At 41.5% G+C, this 21,748-nt stretch overlaps 1 protein-coding gene across 5 annotated transcripts in view; it reads right to left on the minus strand.

Annotated features, from left to right (window-relative positions):
* Positions 1-21,748, minus strand: part of MOCOS (molybdenum cofactor sulfurase) — a 250,951-nt gene that overhangs the window by 150,280 nt on the left and 78,923 nt on the right. For 4 of the 5 annotated variants that reach the window (XM_068936213.1, XM_009676755.2, XM_068936215.1 and 1 more), the window contains one exon: positions 6,398-7,039. In XM_068936213.1, coding sequence (XP_068792314.1) covers positions 6,398-7,039 — 642 coding nt within the window. Of the gene's footprint in view, positions 1-6,397; positions 7,040-8,330; positions 8,436-21,748 lie in introns of all 5 variants that reach the window. The other variant, XM_068936214.1, reaches the window with a different exon arrangement.

The raw sequence follows: 21,748 nt of genomic DNA on the forward strand, positions 1-21,748 counted from the left end.
TAAATCTGTTGCCGCTCCCTAGCAATTTATAAGGTTTATTTTATAGCTCATTAATTTGGTGCCAGTCTTGTACTGAAATGGAGATATTCAATGACACAGATTGATGCTTGATGTACTTTAGAGAAGCAGTATGTGAGGCACATGATTGCCGCTGGCTGGCTTTCAATGAGACTTTGGCACCTAAAGAAAAAACGTATTTAGCTTAGTTCAACTTATTTCCAAGTAAGAGAAGCCACCGTACCCTTTAAAATGTAAACGTTCTTCAGATTTATGGCTTTTATTAATTTCATTTTGCTGAACATTGCCAAAAAGCTTACAAGACCCACCAAAAACAAGCACATTCTCTCTTTCTGCTCTCTCCCTCCCCATACAGTCATGTATGCATTTCCATACTTCAGACTGCCGCCTCGCACAGATGCAGAAGCGTGACCGAACTCAGTATCTTCCTAAGAGGCAGTGTAAATTGCCTAGCATGGACCTCTGTGTCCTGGGGCTGCACTGTAGTCAGGACCTGAACTGGTTTCATTAAAAGTAACTCGGGCATCCGTACACTGTGACTGCAGGCTGCAGTAGACGCAAACCTTTAGACATTAACCCGTGTGATGCCTATCTTTTCTGCTTCTTCCTCCAATCTACAGCTCTGAGCCCTGTACGTTATTCACCTCGGGATTGGGATTTCCCAATTGCACCGCAGGAAACAGTGGAGACAAAACCTACAGCTCAAATCTTATTCCCGTCTGGAACAGGCAAACATTTACTTCGGGAAGCTGCCTTCTTCTGTGGTTTGGGACTCCGTAAAACATGGGAGCGTGCACTTCAGACGCTGAGCAGAAGGCGATTCATTTTTTGCAGAATCGCAGCTGGAAGAGCCCAAGAGTTACAGCCCACTTTGTACTCTGGGAGGTGTCTGTCGGACCCTGCTTGGGAAGCACAGAGCCATTCAACTGGGGGCTTGTATAACCTGGAAGAGTCTAACCACCAACCCCTCCACCTGTACAGTTAAACAGAAAACTGGTAAGGAGTTTCTAAGGCGAGAGGTTGAAAATATAAATAAGGACATCCAAAATGTGAGCACTGTAAAAAAGCATGCGCAGGGCTGACAAACTAAAGGAAGCCATTATAGCCAATTTTATTCTCTCTCTAAAGTGTTACCTACGTTGCTGCTTCTCTTTGAGTAGACTGCCCACTAATCCAGGTTCATAAACATGTTTTTAAGTGTTTGTTTGCACTCCAGAAGTGTTTTTTATAAGGCACTGCTTGCAGTTTATCCAGCAATTTAAGACGAATCCCATGGTGAATCAAGATTAAAAGCAATCCCCAGAGGATTAAGTTCATCTCACTGTTTTATATTTTCAGTGGGTAGGTGCTTATTCTGACTACACTGAGTTCTCAGGCAATAAAACAACTGCATTATTGAAAGTAATAATAACCTTGAGTATTAGAACGCATGCTGACACATGAAAACTCATCTACAGCAACGGTGGGATTATAAAAATATGTAGTTTTTTTTCTTTGTATCATCAAATGCCCAAGGAGCTTGCTGGCTGTAGTGATATCTGGTAGAAAAGTACACAGAAAGTCCACTGCCACCATGGATGTTCTAAGATATAACAAGACAGATGGTATAGAGTCTTCCTGCAGCTATTAACACTTCATGCAGAGAAGAGAAAGAGTCATAGGTCACTTGAACCTTGCTATAGTTACTCAGAAAACGGAAATCCCCTTTTCCTTTTTTATTTTTCCACACTTTTTGTTTTAAAGTGAATGTGGTAGTTGTCCAAGTTGACTGAATGATAGCCCTGGAAATTAGAACACTTCATCTGTCCTTCAAGCAGAGACAGAAGCTGTGTGTGTTTCCTACATGGGTCTACTCAAACGCCACTCAAATACTCAAATCCTGTCGTCTCTGTGGGACAGAGTGAACTGCAGGAAAGAGGGGATGAGGTGGGGAGGAGAGACGAGCTCATTCTCTCGTTGCCTGTTCAGGCTTGAAGTCTCTGTCAATGGCTCTAGTAAGTCCATCAGGTATAGAAGCAGTCTCATAATGCAAATGCCTGTTAGATTAGATGAAGACCCCTATCACTTCCCAAGTATATCATCTGAAGCTTATGATTTCTGTTTGAAAGGGCGTTGGTTCAGGAATTTTGTAGATTTGGAAATTCCCCTTATAGGGGGGTCCTGTTTGGATATCTTTACATTTCAAATATCACGAAGCAGTCGAAGCAGCGTATCAACGAAATGCTTTGAACAAAAAGTATTAGTCAACTGGCTGACATTTAAACCCACTTAGCACATGAAAGTCATCATGGACAGACTGCCCTTCACTCTACAGCTATGCGGAACCCTTAACGGTGGGGTCAGTGGGCATATGCTGGATGCCTAGGCCAGCATCTGCACAGCTGTTGGGCTCCCGCATGCAGTTCAGGCCTTAGGTGATTTCTCAGCATCACCATGAAGTGTTTCTGGGGAATAAACCAGCATCTGTCACTATGTGGATCCTTTAATTCTTTCCTTTTGCGCTGATAGAAAGCACGCAATAAAGCTAAAGAGACAATTTCAGTCAGAAAGACCAACTTTTTGCCAAGGGATTCTAGAGCCACTCCATATCCATCATCCAGTCTAAGGATTTGGTCTCCAATTCCAAGAAGGGACAGAGCTTTTCTTGGGATCTTAGTGATAGTTCTCACCTGTAGCTTTCTGCCTCCAAGCTCCTTCCTTCCTTCCCCTCCCAGTATACAAACCTAGGATGCAACTGAGGACTCACTCCAGGTCAGTGTACCACACACCTACCTGCACAGGCATATGCAGAGCTGTCCTGGGGGTCTCCAATATAGTTCTCCAATGCAGTTCGTGGGTGTGCCCTATATGATAACATTTTCCCTAGAATTTGGGGAATCTAACCTTTTATCTTCAGGTCAAATATAACAGCCACTGAACCATTTCAAAATTACAAAGCTGTGGCATCAAGAAAAAAAAGAAACCTTCGCTCCTGCACCTTGCACTATAAATGATAAAGCACCTTGCACTATAAATGACAAAAGTATGGGCACCGCTTTGGGGCGGTCAAATGGTTCAAATAGCAGAGGCAAGAACCACTACAACTGGGCAGGGACAAAGTCATGCTAACTAGATTTTCAAAGCCTTTGAAGATACATTTGGACATTAAAAATACACAAACAGCTAACAGGCTGGATATTCCAGATTCATAGACTACGCTGCAGATACTCAATTTACGAATAACACAACAGTTTCTTTTCCCTTAGTCATAAATTCCAGACTGATCAGATTCTGAATAGCACTCCCAGATACTAAAGAAAAATAGGGCAGATGATGAATATTTTATTGCTGAATTCTTGCTATACATAATCATATTATTTTATTATCTCATGCTGCACAGAAAAAAACATGGGAAATGAGGCTAGATTTGTGAATGATAATAATAATTTGTCAAGCTGTTTGATACAAGGATGAAAATACAATAAACATGCTTTTAAAAGTAGAGATAGGAGGACTGGCTACTGCCATGAAATGGGAAAACGTGGAAGTGATTTAAGGGTATTAAAGGAATCTAAAAGAGTCGGTGATAGCATAATTTATATAGCAAGGGTGACAAAATAAAGTACAAGTTACTCCAGCAAAAGCTGCATTCATTAAGAGAAAAGGTAACAATTCTGACAGTCCTCAGAAGGAAAAATGAACAAACAACCTCATTACACGTCTCCACTAAAGTCTTTCCTTAACTTGGAAAAGCCATTTCCTTAGGACACTGCACTCTGTGCATGGACAAGGAATGCTTCTGCTAATGGCTTTCAGACATACATACTCTAATCCCCCTTTCCAATGGCATTTGTTAAGAGTTTAAGTTTCCTTATGAATTATCACATAAAATGAAACATGTTTCATCATTTTCACTCCCAATGTTAATCCAACACCATAAAAACAAGTTTTTTTTAGAACACTTTTACGAAACCAATCCTTTGAAATAACAAAGACATGCCCAGTGGGAGAACGCAGCTGGAGATCGGTGGAGGTGACAGAATCAACAACAGAAACATGAAAGGTAGAAGGGACCCCTGGAGGTCTCCAGTCCAACCCCCTGCCCAAAGCAGGCCCAGTTGGAGCAGGTGGCCCCAGGGCCTTGTCCTGTTGGGTCTGGACACCTCCAAGGATGGAGGATCCATATTGCAATTTGGCAGGGATAAAACCTGGCTAGAGTTACTGCTTACATGAGAACTAGTGACTCAGCTGTTTTAGTCACTAGCAAAGAAATGGAAACATGGCCCAGAAATATTGTCATCTTATTAACTTTGGCAACGGTGGCCTGGTATTTCATTTGACAGGTAGTAGTTCTGTTTCTAGTTGCTTTATCGCTGCACATTTTAGGTCAGGAGAACACCTTAAAACAAAGCAAAATCCCATAACCTCTGAAAGGGGAAAAAAAAAAAAAAAAGAATCTGGATGAAGTAGCTGAAGGAAGAAACTGATTATTCTCAGTCCTGACCTATCTTTGAAAACTTCAAGCCTTTCTGGGCAGAACTTCAAGCCTCCACAGTTCACTAGGGATTACACACAGCATCAGTAATGCTCTAAACATGAACTTTTTAATATTAGGTTTTCTAATAATCATCAAAGGATTTGAAGACAAATGTAGATATTTATCCATGCACAACAACTCAAACTCTGAATGACCCTTTAGTGTGTAACAGGAGCCAGCATCCCATCTAGTTGTCAGATCTGGTTATCTGAGTTAGGTCCCCGCATACTGAGATTAGGTGTTCTGTAGCTAGCCTGAAGAATCGAACCAGACCAATTCCCTTTTTTGTAAGTGCATAGTGGGAACAAGTAAAAGCAGGCCCCTCTTCTGATCCAGTAACACAAAAGCAGTGGAAGCCTCAAACGCCTGAGAGACTTGAAATTAGTCAACCTCCGAAAACTCTTGAAAAAGATATCAGAGAGAGAGCTCTCCTCAATTTCCCCAAATACCTTTCACCCTTAATTAACGGAGGTATAAAAGGAGAACTGAGGTCTAATACACGTTTCAGATGTTTTTATCTGCTATGCAACTCAGGAGTCACGTGTCAATTATCTCTAGAAGAGCCCCTCACAAGTTAGAGCCTGCCCAGGTCAAATCAAAGCAAGTTTTCTCCTTGGCTTGCAGGTGATACAAGGGCATTCTAGGATCCTGTCATTTTTGTGCCCTTTCATCCTGACTTTCAGTGAGTAATTCTGTTGCACTTCAAAGCCTTACTGGTTTGAAAAACCAGAACCAGAGCTCAGAACAATAATGTTTTGCTGGTGGTTTTATTTCTAAATTAAAAGATTAACTGGATGTTTAGCAAACAGATTTCTGTTTCAGAAATAATACATGGTCTTCTACTACAAGACAGCCAGGCTACGGTTCCACCGTCTTCTCAGGCCAGAACTCCAACCACACGGCAGCACTGAGAATATACAGGTACAAGGGGCACACGCACATGAAGCATCATTATGTATCATAACATACAGCAAAAGGACAGACGTTTAAATCACAGCAGACCTGGGCCTCTGTGCTGCTGAATATATGCTAGTTACATCCATAAACAAATGCAAGGCATGACTGACTTTATTACTTCCCCCTGTCACCTCCAGTCACCCTCAAGGACTACTGTTTAATATTAAATGCTGGTCTTAAGTTTTCCCCCTGCGCACATGTGCTGGATGTGAGACAGAAAGGAAGCCCCTTTAGTGCCTTTATATAAGCTGTTGCTGGCACGAGGGAGGGAGAGTGACCAAGGACTAGTAAGAGTGGCATTTCAGTGTATTAAAGGAGTGGGAAAATTTATCCATGACCCTGCATTTCCTTATGTATTGTCTGACCTCTTTCAGGGACCCTTTATCTTCTCTCGGAGAGCTTCACTACTGACATTTGTCCTATGTAATTTCTCTTCCTGTATGTAACATTCTGACAAAGCTTGTGTTGAGAGCAAAGCACGCCACCTTTCCAGAGGAATGCATGGACCTTACTTTCCAGTTTCACTAAGGGTCAACCTAGTGTGTGATCTGCCTTGGCCTAACTGCTCCGAGTGCAGTTTCAAAAATAAATCAGGGTTCCAGTGAGGCACCTCAACTATAAATATAAAAACGTATGGACTGACCTTCATGTCACTGGATGAACCCTTATATTTTTACCAACTGTGAAAAACTAGATCAGGCAAGGAAGCAGGATTTTCCAGATGTTTTTTAGGTTGGAAAAAAGGAGTATTATGATAAGAACAGCTAGATGTGAAATAAATACCTCTCCAACCGCATAAACAAGCACATGTGTCACAGGCCAGTACATGCACCAACACAAAATACATTTGTCTAAAGAAAACAGTATCAGCAAAAGATCTACCTCTTTGGTTAAAGAAAGCCTTACCTTTCTGCTATAGATGTTTGTGGGAAGTAGAAATCCTCTCCTGCAAGGTAGGCAGCTGCAGTCCCGCCTCCAAAATAGGTTTTCCTCAAGAAGGGGGCAATGCGGTTGTTTACCAATAACGCTCCTAAACCAGTAGGGAATCCAAAGATTTTATAGAAGGAGATGGGGATGAAGTCAGCTTGATGAACTCCTAAGTCTAGCGGAGAAGTGCTTACATAAGAAGCTGCATCTAGTAGAACAAACCACTTCCCTGGTATTTTGATGGGGCAGAGTTTTCCGGATTTTATGTCCTGTATCCATGAAAGGGGATATTTGATACCAGAAAAATTGCTCTGAGCTGGATAAGAGAAAAGATGAGGCGTCGTGCCGTTTTGTTCTTCAGCTGGTGACCTGCTTTTCTCTGATAACAACATTTCCTTTGGTTTTACTGGAACAGATAACACATTCATTGAGGCAGTTATCCCCCTCATACCCACAACAGATGTGTGGCTGTCAGTTAGGTAACAAAATCGACTGCTGGGCTGCTTTATGCCTTCAGGTACCCAAGGGAATGCTTCTGCTACCAATTTAAGTGCAGCTGTGCATCCGGAAGTGAAAATGATAGTGTAATCTTCAGCAGTAGTGTGGAAGTGCTGCAATATTCTGGAAAAAACAGGAAAAAAAAGAAAAGAGATCAGCGATCTAGTTATATGTTAGTTCTGAATTTTCCAATTATTTTATTGCCAGGTGATGTCTTTTGCTTTTCCTCAGCATAAAGTCTTCTACTCTGACATCTGATTTAAATATAAGTAGCTAAGTTTGGCCACATAAATTTTCCCCAATAGCACAATAAACTTAAAACAAATATAACCAGAATTATTTTGCCCACCACAGACTCTTTTCAATGCTGCAATGCATGTGGCTGAGATAGAAGACAGAAGCCAGGTCTGCCTGGTTCTGAACACAGCGGCCAGCATCATCCATCCCTCAGTGGGATCAGAATTAAGCCTGTACATGACCAAAATGAACACAGGCCTTAAGAGAGGCCAGTTTCACCCACAAACTCTTAACTAAAACAGTAAGAGTCCCCTGTACTGATGTTAGCACCTGTTAATCATCTAAGGCCTCATTCTATCTCCTAGGTCTTCTGCAGGCCACATAAAAGTGAATAAAAAGTTCTGCAAGCCACCTGGACACGGAGGATATTCATCTACCACGAATGTAGCTGAACTCTGCATTCGGAATCCAACAGTTCAGTTTAAAATGGGCTAATACGCCTTGTCTCTCCTATTACTGACCAGGAACGTGTAGTACATTATTTTTTCTGTTCTAACATGTAATTCCAACCCCTCTTAAACTCTTAGATTATTTGGGTCAGAGAGAGCATCTTTCGGTTAAAAACAGATTCCACCCAAACGCTGGGCACCTTAATTAAGCATCGGAGGATTCTGCAGGGAACACTATGGCATATAGTTTTCTTTCTTGGTTACCCTATCGATAACAGAAACAGAAGACAATAGCAACAGATTATCCACACAAGGCTATAATCTCTGCAGCCCAAAAAGATACCTTAAATCAGAAGCAACCTAATGTCTTCCAAATGAACCACACTGAGAAAGGTTAAACAACGTGATCTCTTGAGACTGCACACTCGCTGATGCCTAGACAGCACCTGAGTTTGCTCCAAACTACCTTTGGCGAACCACCATCTACCACACCTCTTGGTACCCCTGTTATCCTGGATATCTATTACAGTTTTGCAGGGCAGAAGACAGACTTTCATCAGGTCTTCTCAGAGGGTTAGATACAGCCTTCAATTCAGTCACCTGTCTTACACAGAGTCTTGATGAACTTTCTCTGAATTAACTTATAAAACTTCTAATAATATTGATGGCAAATGTACACAACCATCTAAGAGACACTGTCTTGTGTACATGAAGCAGAGAAAACAAACCTGAACCAGAGCATAAATGCTGCTGCTCAGAGGTGCTAGCAGGTTTCCGAGAAATGTCAGATTTAGCAGTGTTTCTCAGGGCTCCTCTCCCACTGCAGAGTATTTCTGTGAATAATGTAATATATCAGTGCTCTCCAAGTAGCAGTTACTCAAATTTGTGTCATTTCAAGGTATAGCCCAGCATTTGGAGAATCTATGAACTCTGGCCTATGGTGAGTATCATTAAATTTTGCATGTTTTATATAACAGGAGATTCCCTTGCTAGGACAGGCAGAAACCAAAGAGACAGCTCCATTTAAATTTAAGTCATACATAAGGTTACACGCAAAACTCGAGCTAAAATTTCCTGAACGCTACAATGTCTTAAATGAAATGAGAGAAATGTCTTAAAGTTAGAGGTGTCCCAGTCTGAACACAAACCCTACAGACATCCAGTGGCAGAGCCGCATGCGTGGGGTGCAGCACTAAAAGATGTAACACTGGAATAGAAACAATTGTAATGAATTTGGCGATTAGGACTAAAAACCAATCTATACAAAGACACACTGAAGTGATACTGATGACGCTGTTTTCTGTTGTAGTAAAGTCTTATTGTACTGCGAAATACAAGATGCAATAGATGGATTCATAAATCCAGGTTAGACCTAGCACTTGGGTTTCTTCCAAACATCTTTTTTTGAAATCTGATGCAACTGTTATGTAATTTTTCTGGATCTCAAGAAAGAATAACAGGATTTAAAAAGACATCAGCAGGCCACAGATTTAAGCTTTGCATGTTTTCAGACGTTCATCCGAAAGAATTCCAAAGGAGCTTTCTCAAACGGATCTGCCAGTTAATCACGTCTGCAAGCATTTACAGCTCTGGAAAATGTTTTTAAAGACTTGTTTGCAGAGAAACCAGGCTTTTCCGTTTTAGGATGAAGATGGGGAGAATCACAGTGGTCTAGTATAGGGTACTGCACTGGCAGCCTGCTTCATTCATCAACGTGCCCTGCCCTCTCCGCTCACTGAAAACACTCGCTCCCTCCTCCACCTGCAGTGAGTTGTTTAGCCTTTTCCCCCACCACAGACTTTACAGCTTGAAGCAGGGGTGGGTGGGTGGGTGGGTGAGAGAGAGAGACAGACAGACAGACAGATATATATAAGTATATACACACACACTTCCAGGAGACCTGAGGGGAAGATGCTGAAACCCAAAGCCCCAAAAGTAGCTTCTGATGCAGGTAAACTAGCTGTAGCATCATCACTGAGACCTGTGCCCCAAATCTCATGCATGATATCATTCTGCCTTAATTCTCCTTTCCCTTCATTCACCTGGATATAGAAAAGGGGGAAAGCAGGGCAGGCAAGACTCCTAACTCAATTATTCTTCAAGGAGAGAGCAAGACACAAGGAGAGAGCAAGTCCCCTATAGACTGTTACTTCTGAGGGAAAGGAAAGGGAAGGCAGTTCAGTAAGGAGGCCAGGTCTTTGTAGCTACGGACATAATTTTACATGTATCGTCGGACTGGGTTATTTTTGAATGTACTAAAGTCCTATCAGATAGGATTTGAAATCTCTACACTGATACAAACAAATTACAAAAAGGTGGTGCAATTCCAAGAAAAACCACCATTAACAACAACAAAACCGAACTTTTTATCTGTTTGTGTCTGTGAGTACTAAACAAACTACATATTCACAGGCATGTGCACACAGAGAATACCTTCTGAGTTAAAAATCCCGGTGATAAGAGCAAACCCTTACTATGTAGTGTCTTTTCACAGTACCAAGATGACAAGAGCAGCAATAAAAAAGCACACTGAAGACTCTTATCAAGTCTGCCCCCTATTTTCTAAGCTTTCTCTGCTCTCCTCCCCAGTCAGCCTCCTCGTGCCACACAGGCTGCGTGGGAGGTGAGACAGAGCTAGGCAAAACGCCAAATTTTACTCAAGAATAACAACCTGCACTTCTCCACAGAAATTGTATTTACTTAACTCAGCACTTAATTTGACCAAGGGAGACTGAAAAATGACAAAAGCTGGGATGCAGGACTGGTGCATCAGGGTTTAATCATGCTATGCTCTTGCCTAACCAAGAATAACAAAACCAGTGAGTATTTTTGCAAAGCATTTGATTATTTTCTATCATTAACTTCGCAACTTTACAAAAGAATAAATATTGTTTGGGGTTTTTTGCCTCACAAATAACGACATCTACATGATTAGTTCACAAATGAGAGAGAGAAAGCTCATGCACATCAGACCTTGGAAAGAAAACTATTTTAATTATATTTAATCTAGAAACAGCTAAACAATTTTGAAATGAAATCCATGAAATAACACCGATCTATTTATCTGTTCAGGTCAGTACCAAAAACTGACTTTCACATGAACAAATGAAGCTTTAGGGTAAAATTTTCAAAAGTGCCTGGGTGAATTAGAGCCATTTTTTCACAGACTTTTCAGTTCCTAAAGCCAGAGAAACAACCCAGTTAGATTTCTAGATGACTTCAATGGGAAGGAGGTGCTTCTGTGAATCTCATTAGGCACCTATTTGCATTGTGGGTCTCTAAATGCTTCAGAAAATTGCTCCGACCCCAGTGCTTGTAAGAGAGTAGAATTTTCAAAGTCAGGCTAACGTTTCGGCTGAAGTATTTCTAACATTAGAAAAGGAAAATAAATAAATGAAGCAAGAACAACTCAGTTCAAGGGATTTCATCCCCCACAATGACTCCTGATGGGCGCAGCAGAAGAGCTATGAGCACCTCAGAATAAGGTTAATAAAATGAACGTCGCAGGCCCCTGAACTAGGGCAGCGCTGCCATGACAAAATCAGGGTACTTAGGGACAGAACACTCTACTACTACTTCTCAACGACTTCTGCAGCTCACAGTACTATATCCTCAGTTTTGACATTAATATGGGGAAGCACTGGCTATTACGCACAGAATCCCTAATGCGCTATGTCTTAGCGTTAGACATACCCCATTATACTGAAATGCAGTTCACCTTTATTACGCTCCTAGATTTATAGCCATATATAAGGTGTTGTTGGCAGCAGGACTAAAGACTTGCTGCAGAAAACTCTGATAGCTTGATCTACTACAGCTCACAGCTGCAAACAGCAGCATTCTTTTATATTGTTACAAGTTTCCGCTCTTCAAAGAGCTCTTTGGAAGAAGTGACTAACTGGATAATTGTTTCGTTAACTATACTGATATGGCAGTGCCATCGTAGGGAAGGTGACAGAACGGCTGAGAAACCTGACTCCGTAGCTGGCTTCTGGGTGGGCAGCAGGGGGGAAGCCGGAGGGAGCAGCACGCTCAGCCTTTGCAGCACATCAAAGACAAACCAGGCAGCTGGGCTTGCCTCGCCATGACCCTCTCCCTCCCCTCTTGCCTCCCCAAGCACTCACGGATCAAAACACAAGGCAGTTAATAACGTACGGCCAAGAAGCCAGCCCAGTGAGAGCCCACCAGAAACATACTCACTCAACAACGCTTCCCTGTCCACTGGTGTATTCCACAACCTCTCTGCTAGCTGGTGTTTAACCCTTCAAAATAGCTGCCGTGACAGTTCTGTATTTTTATGTCTATCAGCTGAGCCAAAAGGCCTTGCTGTACTAAAATAAAAACTAGTAGGGAGGGTCAATTAAGTTTTAACCAAGTCTGTCTTTTTTATATGTTTGATACTGAGATAATTAATAATGTGTTTTAGATTTAAAGATATATGTAAAGATAGATCGATAGATAGCCAAGTCAGATATTCTGAGGGATTAGCCATATTGTCTTAACTCAACTCATCTAACCCAAAAGCCTGAATTAGAAGCTTGATTAGAATTAGCTGCCCCAAGTTGCCCCTGGGGGCTCTGCAGAGGGCCTAGGCTACCGCCTCATGTACCCAGTGCTACCAACAGTCCCAAGTTCGCTGGAAGGGACGCCCGCCACAGCAGCAGGCTGCCTCTGATCGCCCTCGTGCTCCTACTCATCACCGCTTCTTCCTTCACAACTCGCAGCAGCAGAGCGGCACCAGTGCTACCACAGAAGTACAGACCTCCATACCACACCATTCCCATTAAGGCCTCCCAGCAGTCAGGTGATTTCTATGTCCCCCCCCCCCCCCCCCCAATAATTCTAGGTTTTAAATACTTCCAAACTATGCTTTAAATAACTTCCTCCACTTTCTTCAATTTTATCATTCTCCAAACACCTGTAAAAGCTCCACAGCACCTCGGACTGGCGGATGTGGTTTCTTCCATGTTTTAATTCCAACTGATGCAAGCGTTTCTGCTTCTAGTTGGCGAGATCAAAAGATGGCCCGGAAGTTTATAATTTCCATGTTTTATATTTGTCTTCACATTTTTATTTAGATGGTATACATGCATTCGTAAATATTGTGAGCACAGTAATATTGCGAGCTAGTAGCTGATACTATCTAAAAAAGACCCCATTTTAAGTACTGCAATTGTAACAAGAGATTCGGATCTGAAGATAGTTATCTATTTAACAGTACAAGTTTAAAGAGCACTTTATACTAGCTTTATCAAGACTCCTTTTTCAGCTGCCCATTTACATATAAATATATTTCTTATTATAAAATCCTTCCATTGTCACATCACCCAGAAATACAAATCCAGTTTGGGCTTATATTGAGAGATGCTTAGCTTGAGCCTCCCAAATTTCACTATGCTGCTGTTTTCTGCTCTATAGAGACTCTCAAAAGACGTATCATACAGTTGTCTGAGGAACAGATTTCATCTGAATGGCAATTAAAAAAAATAAATAAATCCAGAAATGACTTCTGGGTCCAAAAAAAATCTCATTTGGATTTAGAAGTAAAATTTTATTTAAAAAAATGTTAGAGGGTAACACTTCTCATAACTGGCTTTGTAATATCCCCCTCCCCAATACGCACAGATGTTTATGTAATATTGACAGTTGCTGCATCTATATTTCTAGGCAAGAGCATTTTAACTTTCCTCATTTATTAATTGAAGGTCAACTCCAGAAACAAAAGCAGTCAGTTGCAAAATTTCCATCGCCTTCAACGAGGGATTAGAACTGGATCCTAAGGTAAACTGCTGGGGTTGTTACCAATACCAAGGCCTGCTGCATGACAGCCTGCTTTTGGGCTTAATGCGCAGCAACTTTTCTTCTGTATATGTTCTTCTGCCTACTCACATGAGGAAAAAAGCAGCAGACGTGGGTACCCCCATTTAAGGCAATACAGAAGGATGCCATGAACAAGCAAGCACGCGCTGCTTAATACACACCCTAAAGCTTCCTTACCTGCTCTCACTGCCAGCAGTAAGAAGGGCCAGCATAGCTTACCCCGGTAGAACTGTATCTCTAAGGACAGTGGTCTGGTTAACCGAGTTAGAGAGACAAGCTCTCCACGCAGGAAGTGTCTTATATCTTATTTTGCAAAGAGAAGGTTTCTTCAGTTCCGTATGTCCCAGAACCACGTTACATTCTCACTGTTAATTCCTAATCCAAACAAAGAAGCAAGCTGAAATCTATGAATATTTTTAACAATCAATCAAATGTATTTATGCATGAAACAAACCTACCAAGCCTGCCTTCCTGCAGCAAAATATTAATTTAGTGATAAAAGCCCTTGTAAAGGTTTTTTTTTTTTTTTGTCTTCCCTTAAATCAGTATTTTCAACACAAATCTAAGCCGTGTCATCTCTGCTACCTGCACAGCTAACCCGACAGAGCTCCACTGAATTCGGGGATTTGCCCATGGATTAATATCTGCATAAGGAAGGGATAAATCACCCTGTACAGTTCCCTCTAGAATTTTGGTTCTAAAAAAGTTTTCTTTCTCTGTTTCAGTTTCTTTTCCTGTACTCATAAAGCATAAATTAAATAACTTTCAGATGTGCTAAATGCGAAATAGGCATACATTGCTCTGTTTATCCTCACTGGTTACTCATGAGACACAGGAACTCATTTTCTGACCAATTTCTGACCAAAGGCACTCATTCAGGCTCTCATTTCTGCTGCACAAGAGCGATTAGGATCTCACATATTTACACTAATGCTTTTATGGCAACACAGAATTAGCTCCTCGGACTTATGAAAGTAACTCTTCAGCTGAAATGTATCTGATAAGCTCCATTTGTCATAGGCAAGCAGTAGAAAAATCCCTCCCTTTCTATTTGAAAGCATTACTTTATTGAGGCATTTACTGTCAGCCATTGGAATTAAAGCATTATAATCCATTATACTTATTTTCCTAGGCACTGACGGGTCCATAGGAGATAAATTGTGAAAAACACCAGTTTGCCTACCAATCACAGTTGGTCTTTACCAAGTAAATCCTCTCTCCACTTCTGCAAAGTTGGCAGAGTAGCAGAATGGCTGCACTGTGCCTTGCACTAAATCTTTAGAAGAACAATTGCTCTCTGGAGGCTAGGAAGTGTTCATCTTGATGAAGTGATGAACAAAGACTACGTGAAGTGCACATCATGATTAAAAGGTGTTGACCTTCATGACAAAGTCCACAACCAGAAAGCATTAAGTGTCACACTGGGCATACTGACGGAGCAAATTCAGATTCTGGTTGGTATTATGAGACCACGTACAACCAGAATAGCAAAACAGTAGGAAAGAATCACGAAAACTATAAACCACAGTCCTTCAGGCTAACCGTTGGTACAGTTTGTTCTAACACACAAACATTACTCCTCTTACTGACAGAAGCCTGTAACTCCTAAAACTCTCTAGACATGGCACAAACGCCTGGGTAATAGTTTCTTTTGAAATTAAATAGTTATTCTTCTGTGATAGAGAGGAAAGATTGGTAGCTAGATGATTTCAAAATCACTTCATGAGTATTTTTTTGTGAATAAAATCACTGCCAGATCAGATCAGTTTGTTCTGGTGCTTGAACAACTGCCAAAGATTTGTGAAAACACTTGTTAATCCCAATATTTTCATTAACTAGGACATACATGACCCTGCAAAACTATATCAGAAGCTCTTTTAAATGAAAATTCACCACCTGCTGTTCAAGTCATCCAGACAGGAAATCAAAAAAATAACACATAATGCAGGCAACCAGTTACAGAGGACTAGTCATAAATGGCAAAGAAGCTCATGAACAAACTGTAGCTCATGTTCCAAGCAGTATTTGCACAAACTAGTGGCCAAATAGAAAAATACTAATGAATCTGAATCAGTTTTTGCAGCAAATTTTAAGTCACCATGAGGATTCAAGATTAAAACCAGATCTTGTACATGGACTAACATATCTATTGCCTCAGTAAATAATGCCGTCCAGGGCAATTTTAGCTTGAGAAGCTTTCACCACGGTATTTTCCTCACAAGACAACCTGACAGACTAACATCGCCGTATTTTCCCTTTCCAAACTCCTCTTACCTAGCAGAGACCATAAATTTCTGATTCAAGTGTTCCCTGAGCGCAGATAAAGCATTTATCAAGACTTGAATTCTTCAGTGCTGAGGAACACCCAAGACAGCGCAATACCAGTTGGAGGCATCAGTTTTATTAGCGGTCGGTGTCAGACTTCAACTCCTGTTCACAGGCTACAGGGGCAAATTAAAGGGAGATCGGGGTGAATTCGTTTCACCTTCCTTAATATGTCTATACCGTGGACACCTGAGCACAACACCTTTTGGAGTCACTGAGAAGTCACAGGCAGTATAGCACGTGGTTTATCTGAACAATGTTAGAAGTCTAGTTCAGGCTGAGATATCTCACCCTCAATAGGTCTAATTCCCTCCATTGGTATCTAAACGTTTAGTACATTGTAGACAGATAAATTTATCCAGCTTAACTCCACCTTCCGTGTCTTTGGAGCACAATTATCCCCCTTTCTAGTCTTAGCCCGTAAATCTTAATTTTCAGCTTTCCTACATGTTCTGAGCTTCTGCCAGAAAAATTAACTCCCTCAGTGTTTTCAGTATCTAGTTAATTCTGCTACTGCTGAGCAAGCATCACTGGCATGAGGCCTGCCTGCTTACCCTATGGTTATTTGCTGGTAACTAGGCAGAAGTTACTTCAGTTTGTTTTCTGATTCTGGGAAAGCGGAGCGTGAAAGCTGGCTATTTTCCAACAGCATAATCAGTATAAACTTGTGAACACTCTTTCAGGAAAAAAGTTAAAAAGAAAAACAATGCATTCAGGTATTCTGATGGTTCCAGACTCCCAAGTCCTTACAAAGCTTAAGCTCTTAAGCAACCTCAGGTGAGAAATTAAATACTCTTTACAGCTTTAAAAAGAGCATCATAAGATAGACTTTTTTTTTTTTTTTTTTTTTAAAGGAACATACATTTGCTTCCAGACTTTTTTTAAAAAAAACATTTTTATTTACTGGAATTTGTTCCTAGATCAGCGTTGGACTTTAAACCGGACACTTTTATGATCTCCTCTCCAGCTATGTGAGAATTTTTTCTGTACTGGTTTTGCACCCAGTTAAAAAACTGCAGCAAAAACCATTTCTAGGACACTGCAAGGACTGTACATTTGTGCAGGATACATTTTCCTAAAACAACATGTCACATACTCCAGACACTGTGACCCCAGTCAATCTGTTTTCTCTGTTGGTGCCAGAGAGTGTAAGTGTGGCAACCAGTAATTATCTATGACCCATCTACAAAACGGATTTGCCATCAAAAACTAGAGGTGTCCACATGTGCAAATTGCTGAGCATTTTTGACAGTAAATCGCAAATAACTGAGCATAGCTGCAAAAGCATAGCCCAGCATTTCTCATACTACCCAGCAAAAATTGGGCTTATTCTATAGTGCACACAAACATAAACTCATTACTTTTTTAGTCTTCCAGCTCCTCACATTTTTACCTTGCGGCCGTGTTGCCTGGACCTAAGGTAGGTTTGAGAAGCAGTAGTAAAGCAGCTGTGCAAACGAGCCTGTGCAACTCCTGTGTGCCGGGGGGGGCGCAAGCAGGCTTCACACAAGCCCGCTCCTGACATGTCCCGGGGAGCAAAGCACAGGAGGCCTAACAAGGTGCGCTGCTCCCAAACGCTCCCTCACGGCTAGCGGTTGTCTTCCCCCGTCGCCCTTCTGGGAGTTTAAGGACTTGCATACCTGTCACATCCAGACTCGATCATTGCTACTTTAGCTGCAGACAAACGGATACACCAGAGACTGCAGCCTGTTAGGAGTATAGCTGCCCGCCTCCTCGGCGGAACGAGCCGCTTGACATACAGCTTCCCGCTGCTCGCATCCCCCGACGGTTCCTAACCCGCGTCCGGCTCTCAAACAAATCCTGGATCCTCATCTTGAAAAATTTCAACCACAAGTGAAGATCAGCTATATCAGTGATCACATATGTATTATTCCTCACTCTTTAATATTATCCTGTTCCTCTGGGAAAAGTCAATTTGCAAAATACAAGGTGAAAGCACACAGCCAAAGACAAAATGCTGTCACGTTGAAAGGAGTCAGCTACACAAAAGGGGCTTATAGCAGTGATGAAGTACTCAGATCCCCAGTCCAGGGGGGCAGGAACTGATCATTTCCAGCTCCTCTTCGACATATTTTCAGTATGACCGATGGGGGAGGGGTTATTAAAATCGTTATTCCCCTAGTCAAAGCTTTCTTACTCAAGAAGAAAAAGATCAAGGAGGAAAATTTTCTTGCAATTCATAAGACGCCTGTACAGCGAGATCACACTGACTTCAGAAACGTTTAGGCCGAGATCCACAAAGGTAGTTCGGTGCTCAAACAGGAATGAGACGGCTTTGTGGATCTGGGCCTCCGTTACCATGGTGACAGCGACTACGGCAAACACTCCTACGTAAATAGGCCTTATTTCATCAAGGGTTGCTTTTCAAGTACTACGCTTTTTGTCTGGGAATGGTTTTAGATGAAGACGTTAATCTGAAACCACCTCAGTCTGCTTTCAAAATACCCAGAGCTTACCCAAATGCATTCATGTGTTTCAACAGAGTTTTTCCTCCCGTGGCATAGGCGTCCCAGGCAAAGTAAAACAAATTGCAATGTCAGTTTGTATTTCCCCTTGCTCAGGTGAAAAGCCGCAAGAGTAAAGCCTGGAAGACTGCTGCCCACTGTTTGCCACTTCTTTTTCACAGGGTACGACGGTCCACCTCAGCAGCCTAGCACTGATTTGGCTTTCCAAGAAGAAGAATGAAGCATTTCACACAACAGCTAAAAAAGCTCCTATCAGCACGAAGGGCAGAGAGAATAATGCCAAGAGCAGAGCCAGTACTCGAGGGCACAAGGGTTCTTGAAACCTGCAGGAGCCTCAGAGTGGGGCAAAACAGTGGACTATCCGATCGCTCGCCAGTTAGAAATAACCTGACACCATGAACGTTAGTGACCCCATCCTGGCGACTAAATTCAGTGGGAAAGGCTTTTCTGCTTGGTTGTTGCAGAGCTGTTCAAAGGATTCAAGGTGTCAGTGTGCAGCAAATTCATACTGAGCCACATTCATATTTTGGTTCAAACAGTCTCAAGGTTTCCCAGAAATTATGAATGGATGTTTGCTCACACGGGAAACATCATTTCTGCCTGCCAAGTTGCACTCCATTCACTTTAAATCCTGACAGCTGTGCTTCCAGTGCGCCTAGCAGTTGAGGGAGAAACTGTGCTACACATGATGGACGCAACAAGGCATAAATGACTGTTAAGGGATACTCTTGGCTTGTCTTAAAACAGAACCTGGTTGCAATCTAAGACAAACACATTAGGAAACAAGGAACAACAGTAGCATTTTAGAGAGGTCACAAGTGACATTTTAAAATCATGACACGAAAACAACTTAGAGGGCAGTCAGAACACATAGGATGATGAAAGCTGTGTATAAATGCCATTGCTCTACTAATTGAAAAAAAATGCATTAGCTCAAGGACCGGCCACTGCAAATGTGAAAGGGAGCAAAGAGAAATATTCTGTAACTTGCCACAGTCATTCCCACGTTGTCTGAGGATCGTTCTGTATGAAACAAAACAGATCGGGAAATCACAGACTGCAGTGCTGCTTAAAGTCTCCCATTAGTTAATTCTGATGTAAATTAAAACCCCTATTAATTAGAAAGTTCACTTCACAGGATATATGTTAATTAACCTTTCCTTTTTGCAATTTGCAAGCACATTTGTACTGCCTGGCAGCAAAACAAACAAACAAACAAACAAAACCAAACCAAACCAAACGCCACACACACACTCATGAAATCAAACGTAACCAAAAGAATACTAATGGCCATAATTTCCTACAATCCTTCTGCAATCCATCCTCATCTTGTAGAGCTGCTAGCCAGAAAACCTAGTAACTGCCTTGCATTTCTCCTATTCTAACTCCTAGTACTTTCCCAGGAAATCCAGATGTCAGAGGAGCAGTCCATTTGGAGGAAGAAACAACTACGTTCCATACACTGGGGGAAACAACTTCTGAAAAGCAGGCTCATCACTGGTGTGAACCACTGCAGCTTTGCTAAAGCCAATTACAACACTTAAGGTGCAACACTTACGAGCCTGTTCCTGGTTTCCCAAGTACGCCACCCAGCATAGCAAAGCGGCAAGAAACCTCCTGTCAGAGGAAAATTCTCTAAACGTCCAATGGACACATACATATAGTCACGCAATGCACAGGATAATGTGCCCTACTCAGCTGAAAGAGAAGGCTCAGCATCTTGTGGGATGAGACCCCCCCAGGCCATACCTTCAAAACAGCAATAAAGCTAGCTTTTTAGGTTCAAGAATTTTTACAGAATAAGTCCTCTTCCACACTAAATATACAAAAGTTTCCAAACAAACAAACAAAAAATAGACCAGAAAAAACCTTCTCGTGTTTGGCTTCCTAGGAGGAAGTAACATGTTTCAGCTGACAGCTGAAGTCTGCGTTGTAGCCTTTCAGCACTGGAGTTGACACCTACATGTCTCTAGCTAGCAAAAGCAGGGAAATTCATTCTTCTGGTTTGTATGTAGACAGATACAGTCAAATCCCGACGTGGCTAACTTCACAATATTGTCCAATGCACCCACTAATAATTTGTTTCAAGATTTTTTTTAACTGTTTTTTTTTTTTTTTGGCTGAGGTGGGGGTTAACTATTCTTCTCGTTATTACTGGCAAATTTGCACAGAGTGCACCAGAAGTAATAGTCACGGAAACAGCACTGATTCAATTCCTAACAGCATACATGTGTGGGGGCTCATGTTTTGCTACGCGCTCGCAATTGCATAAAAGGGAGCTCTCTATCCATGATAAACTTTACTTTCAAAGACAAATATGCTCTAGAACTTACTACTTCCGATATTCAAAAGTCCTGAAGCGTACCGAAGCTTAAACAAAAGAGCGGGCACATTCGTGCATTACCTTGTACAGTGATGAAACCCTTTTGGGAAAAATGTAATTGAGAGAATAAATCTTGCACTAAACATAGATTTAACCTATAACCCTCTTACTTTAGTGAATCTAAGCATTCTACAAATTCATCAAGATTGGAAAGCTCTATTAGTGCCTGGGAAAAATTATATTCCATAAAAACTAGGAATTGCAACAACCTCCTTTGAGCTACTCTGCGACCTCACATTACATTAGACTAGCTGTGGTGGAAGCGATCTCTTTGCAAACCAGACTGGATGCGAGCAATGAGATCTGATCAGAGCTTTAGAGAGCAACCAAAGTTGCCTCCTGGAGCCCTGGGCTCAAATTCCAGCAGGATCCCGTCAGAGTTCAAACCCTTGAAGTGGGAGAACAGAATTCCAAAACGTTTACTTTACAAAGGTCTTTTTCAGATAAAGTCTACTGCCTTCTCTGCTCTGTGTGCTTTAAGACTATTCCTATCAAGATTTCAGCACTATTTCTGAAGATTTGTCACACCTCCAATGTTTTGATATTAGCTTTGGTAACATCTAATATTGCTGAGAGCAGAATGAAAAGTGCAGAATATATTTTATGAATATTTATTCAGAGTTCTAAATACATTCATGATGTGTAGGTCCATGCCCTTTGTACACTGCTTTCTGCAAACACCCCTGCAAATCTGCCGTGAGTTCGAATGATTACACAATGTTCTAGGAAAGTAAATACCGAACTCGTAATCGTGCATGAGAAAACTGATTTTAAGGTTTATGTTCTAAAAGCCAAAGACAGAAGCTTAACATATACCCTGCGGCCTATCAAAGGGTTGAAATTTTGAACTGCAAAATCTCAAAATGGATTGCTGGCAAGCATTTTTTGCAACAAGGATGACAGGGAGAAATTACTTGGCGAATAATAAACCATGCTGAAGAGTAGTCTAATTTTTCGTGGGCAAATTCCAAAATTAAAGAAATGAAATTACTAACACAGAATAAACAATTAAGTGCTTTTCCTACCTCACTGTCACCTTTTGTCCAGGACCTGTCACCAAAAGGCAAAGATCTCAACTTTTTTGCTGCAGAAGCCATATTTAAAAGACAAATCAACCCCAGAGGAACATGTG

Source organism: Struthio camelus, chromosome 2 (assembly GCF_040807025.1).
Source record: "Struthio camelus isolate bStrCam1 chromosome 2, bStrCam1.hap1, whole genome shotgun sequence".
Classification (NCBI taxonomy): domain Eukaryota; kingdom Metazoa; phylum Chordata; class Aves; order Struthioniformes; family Struthionidae; genus Struthio; species Struthio camelus.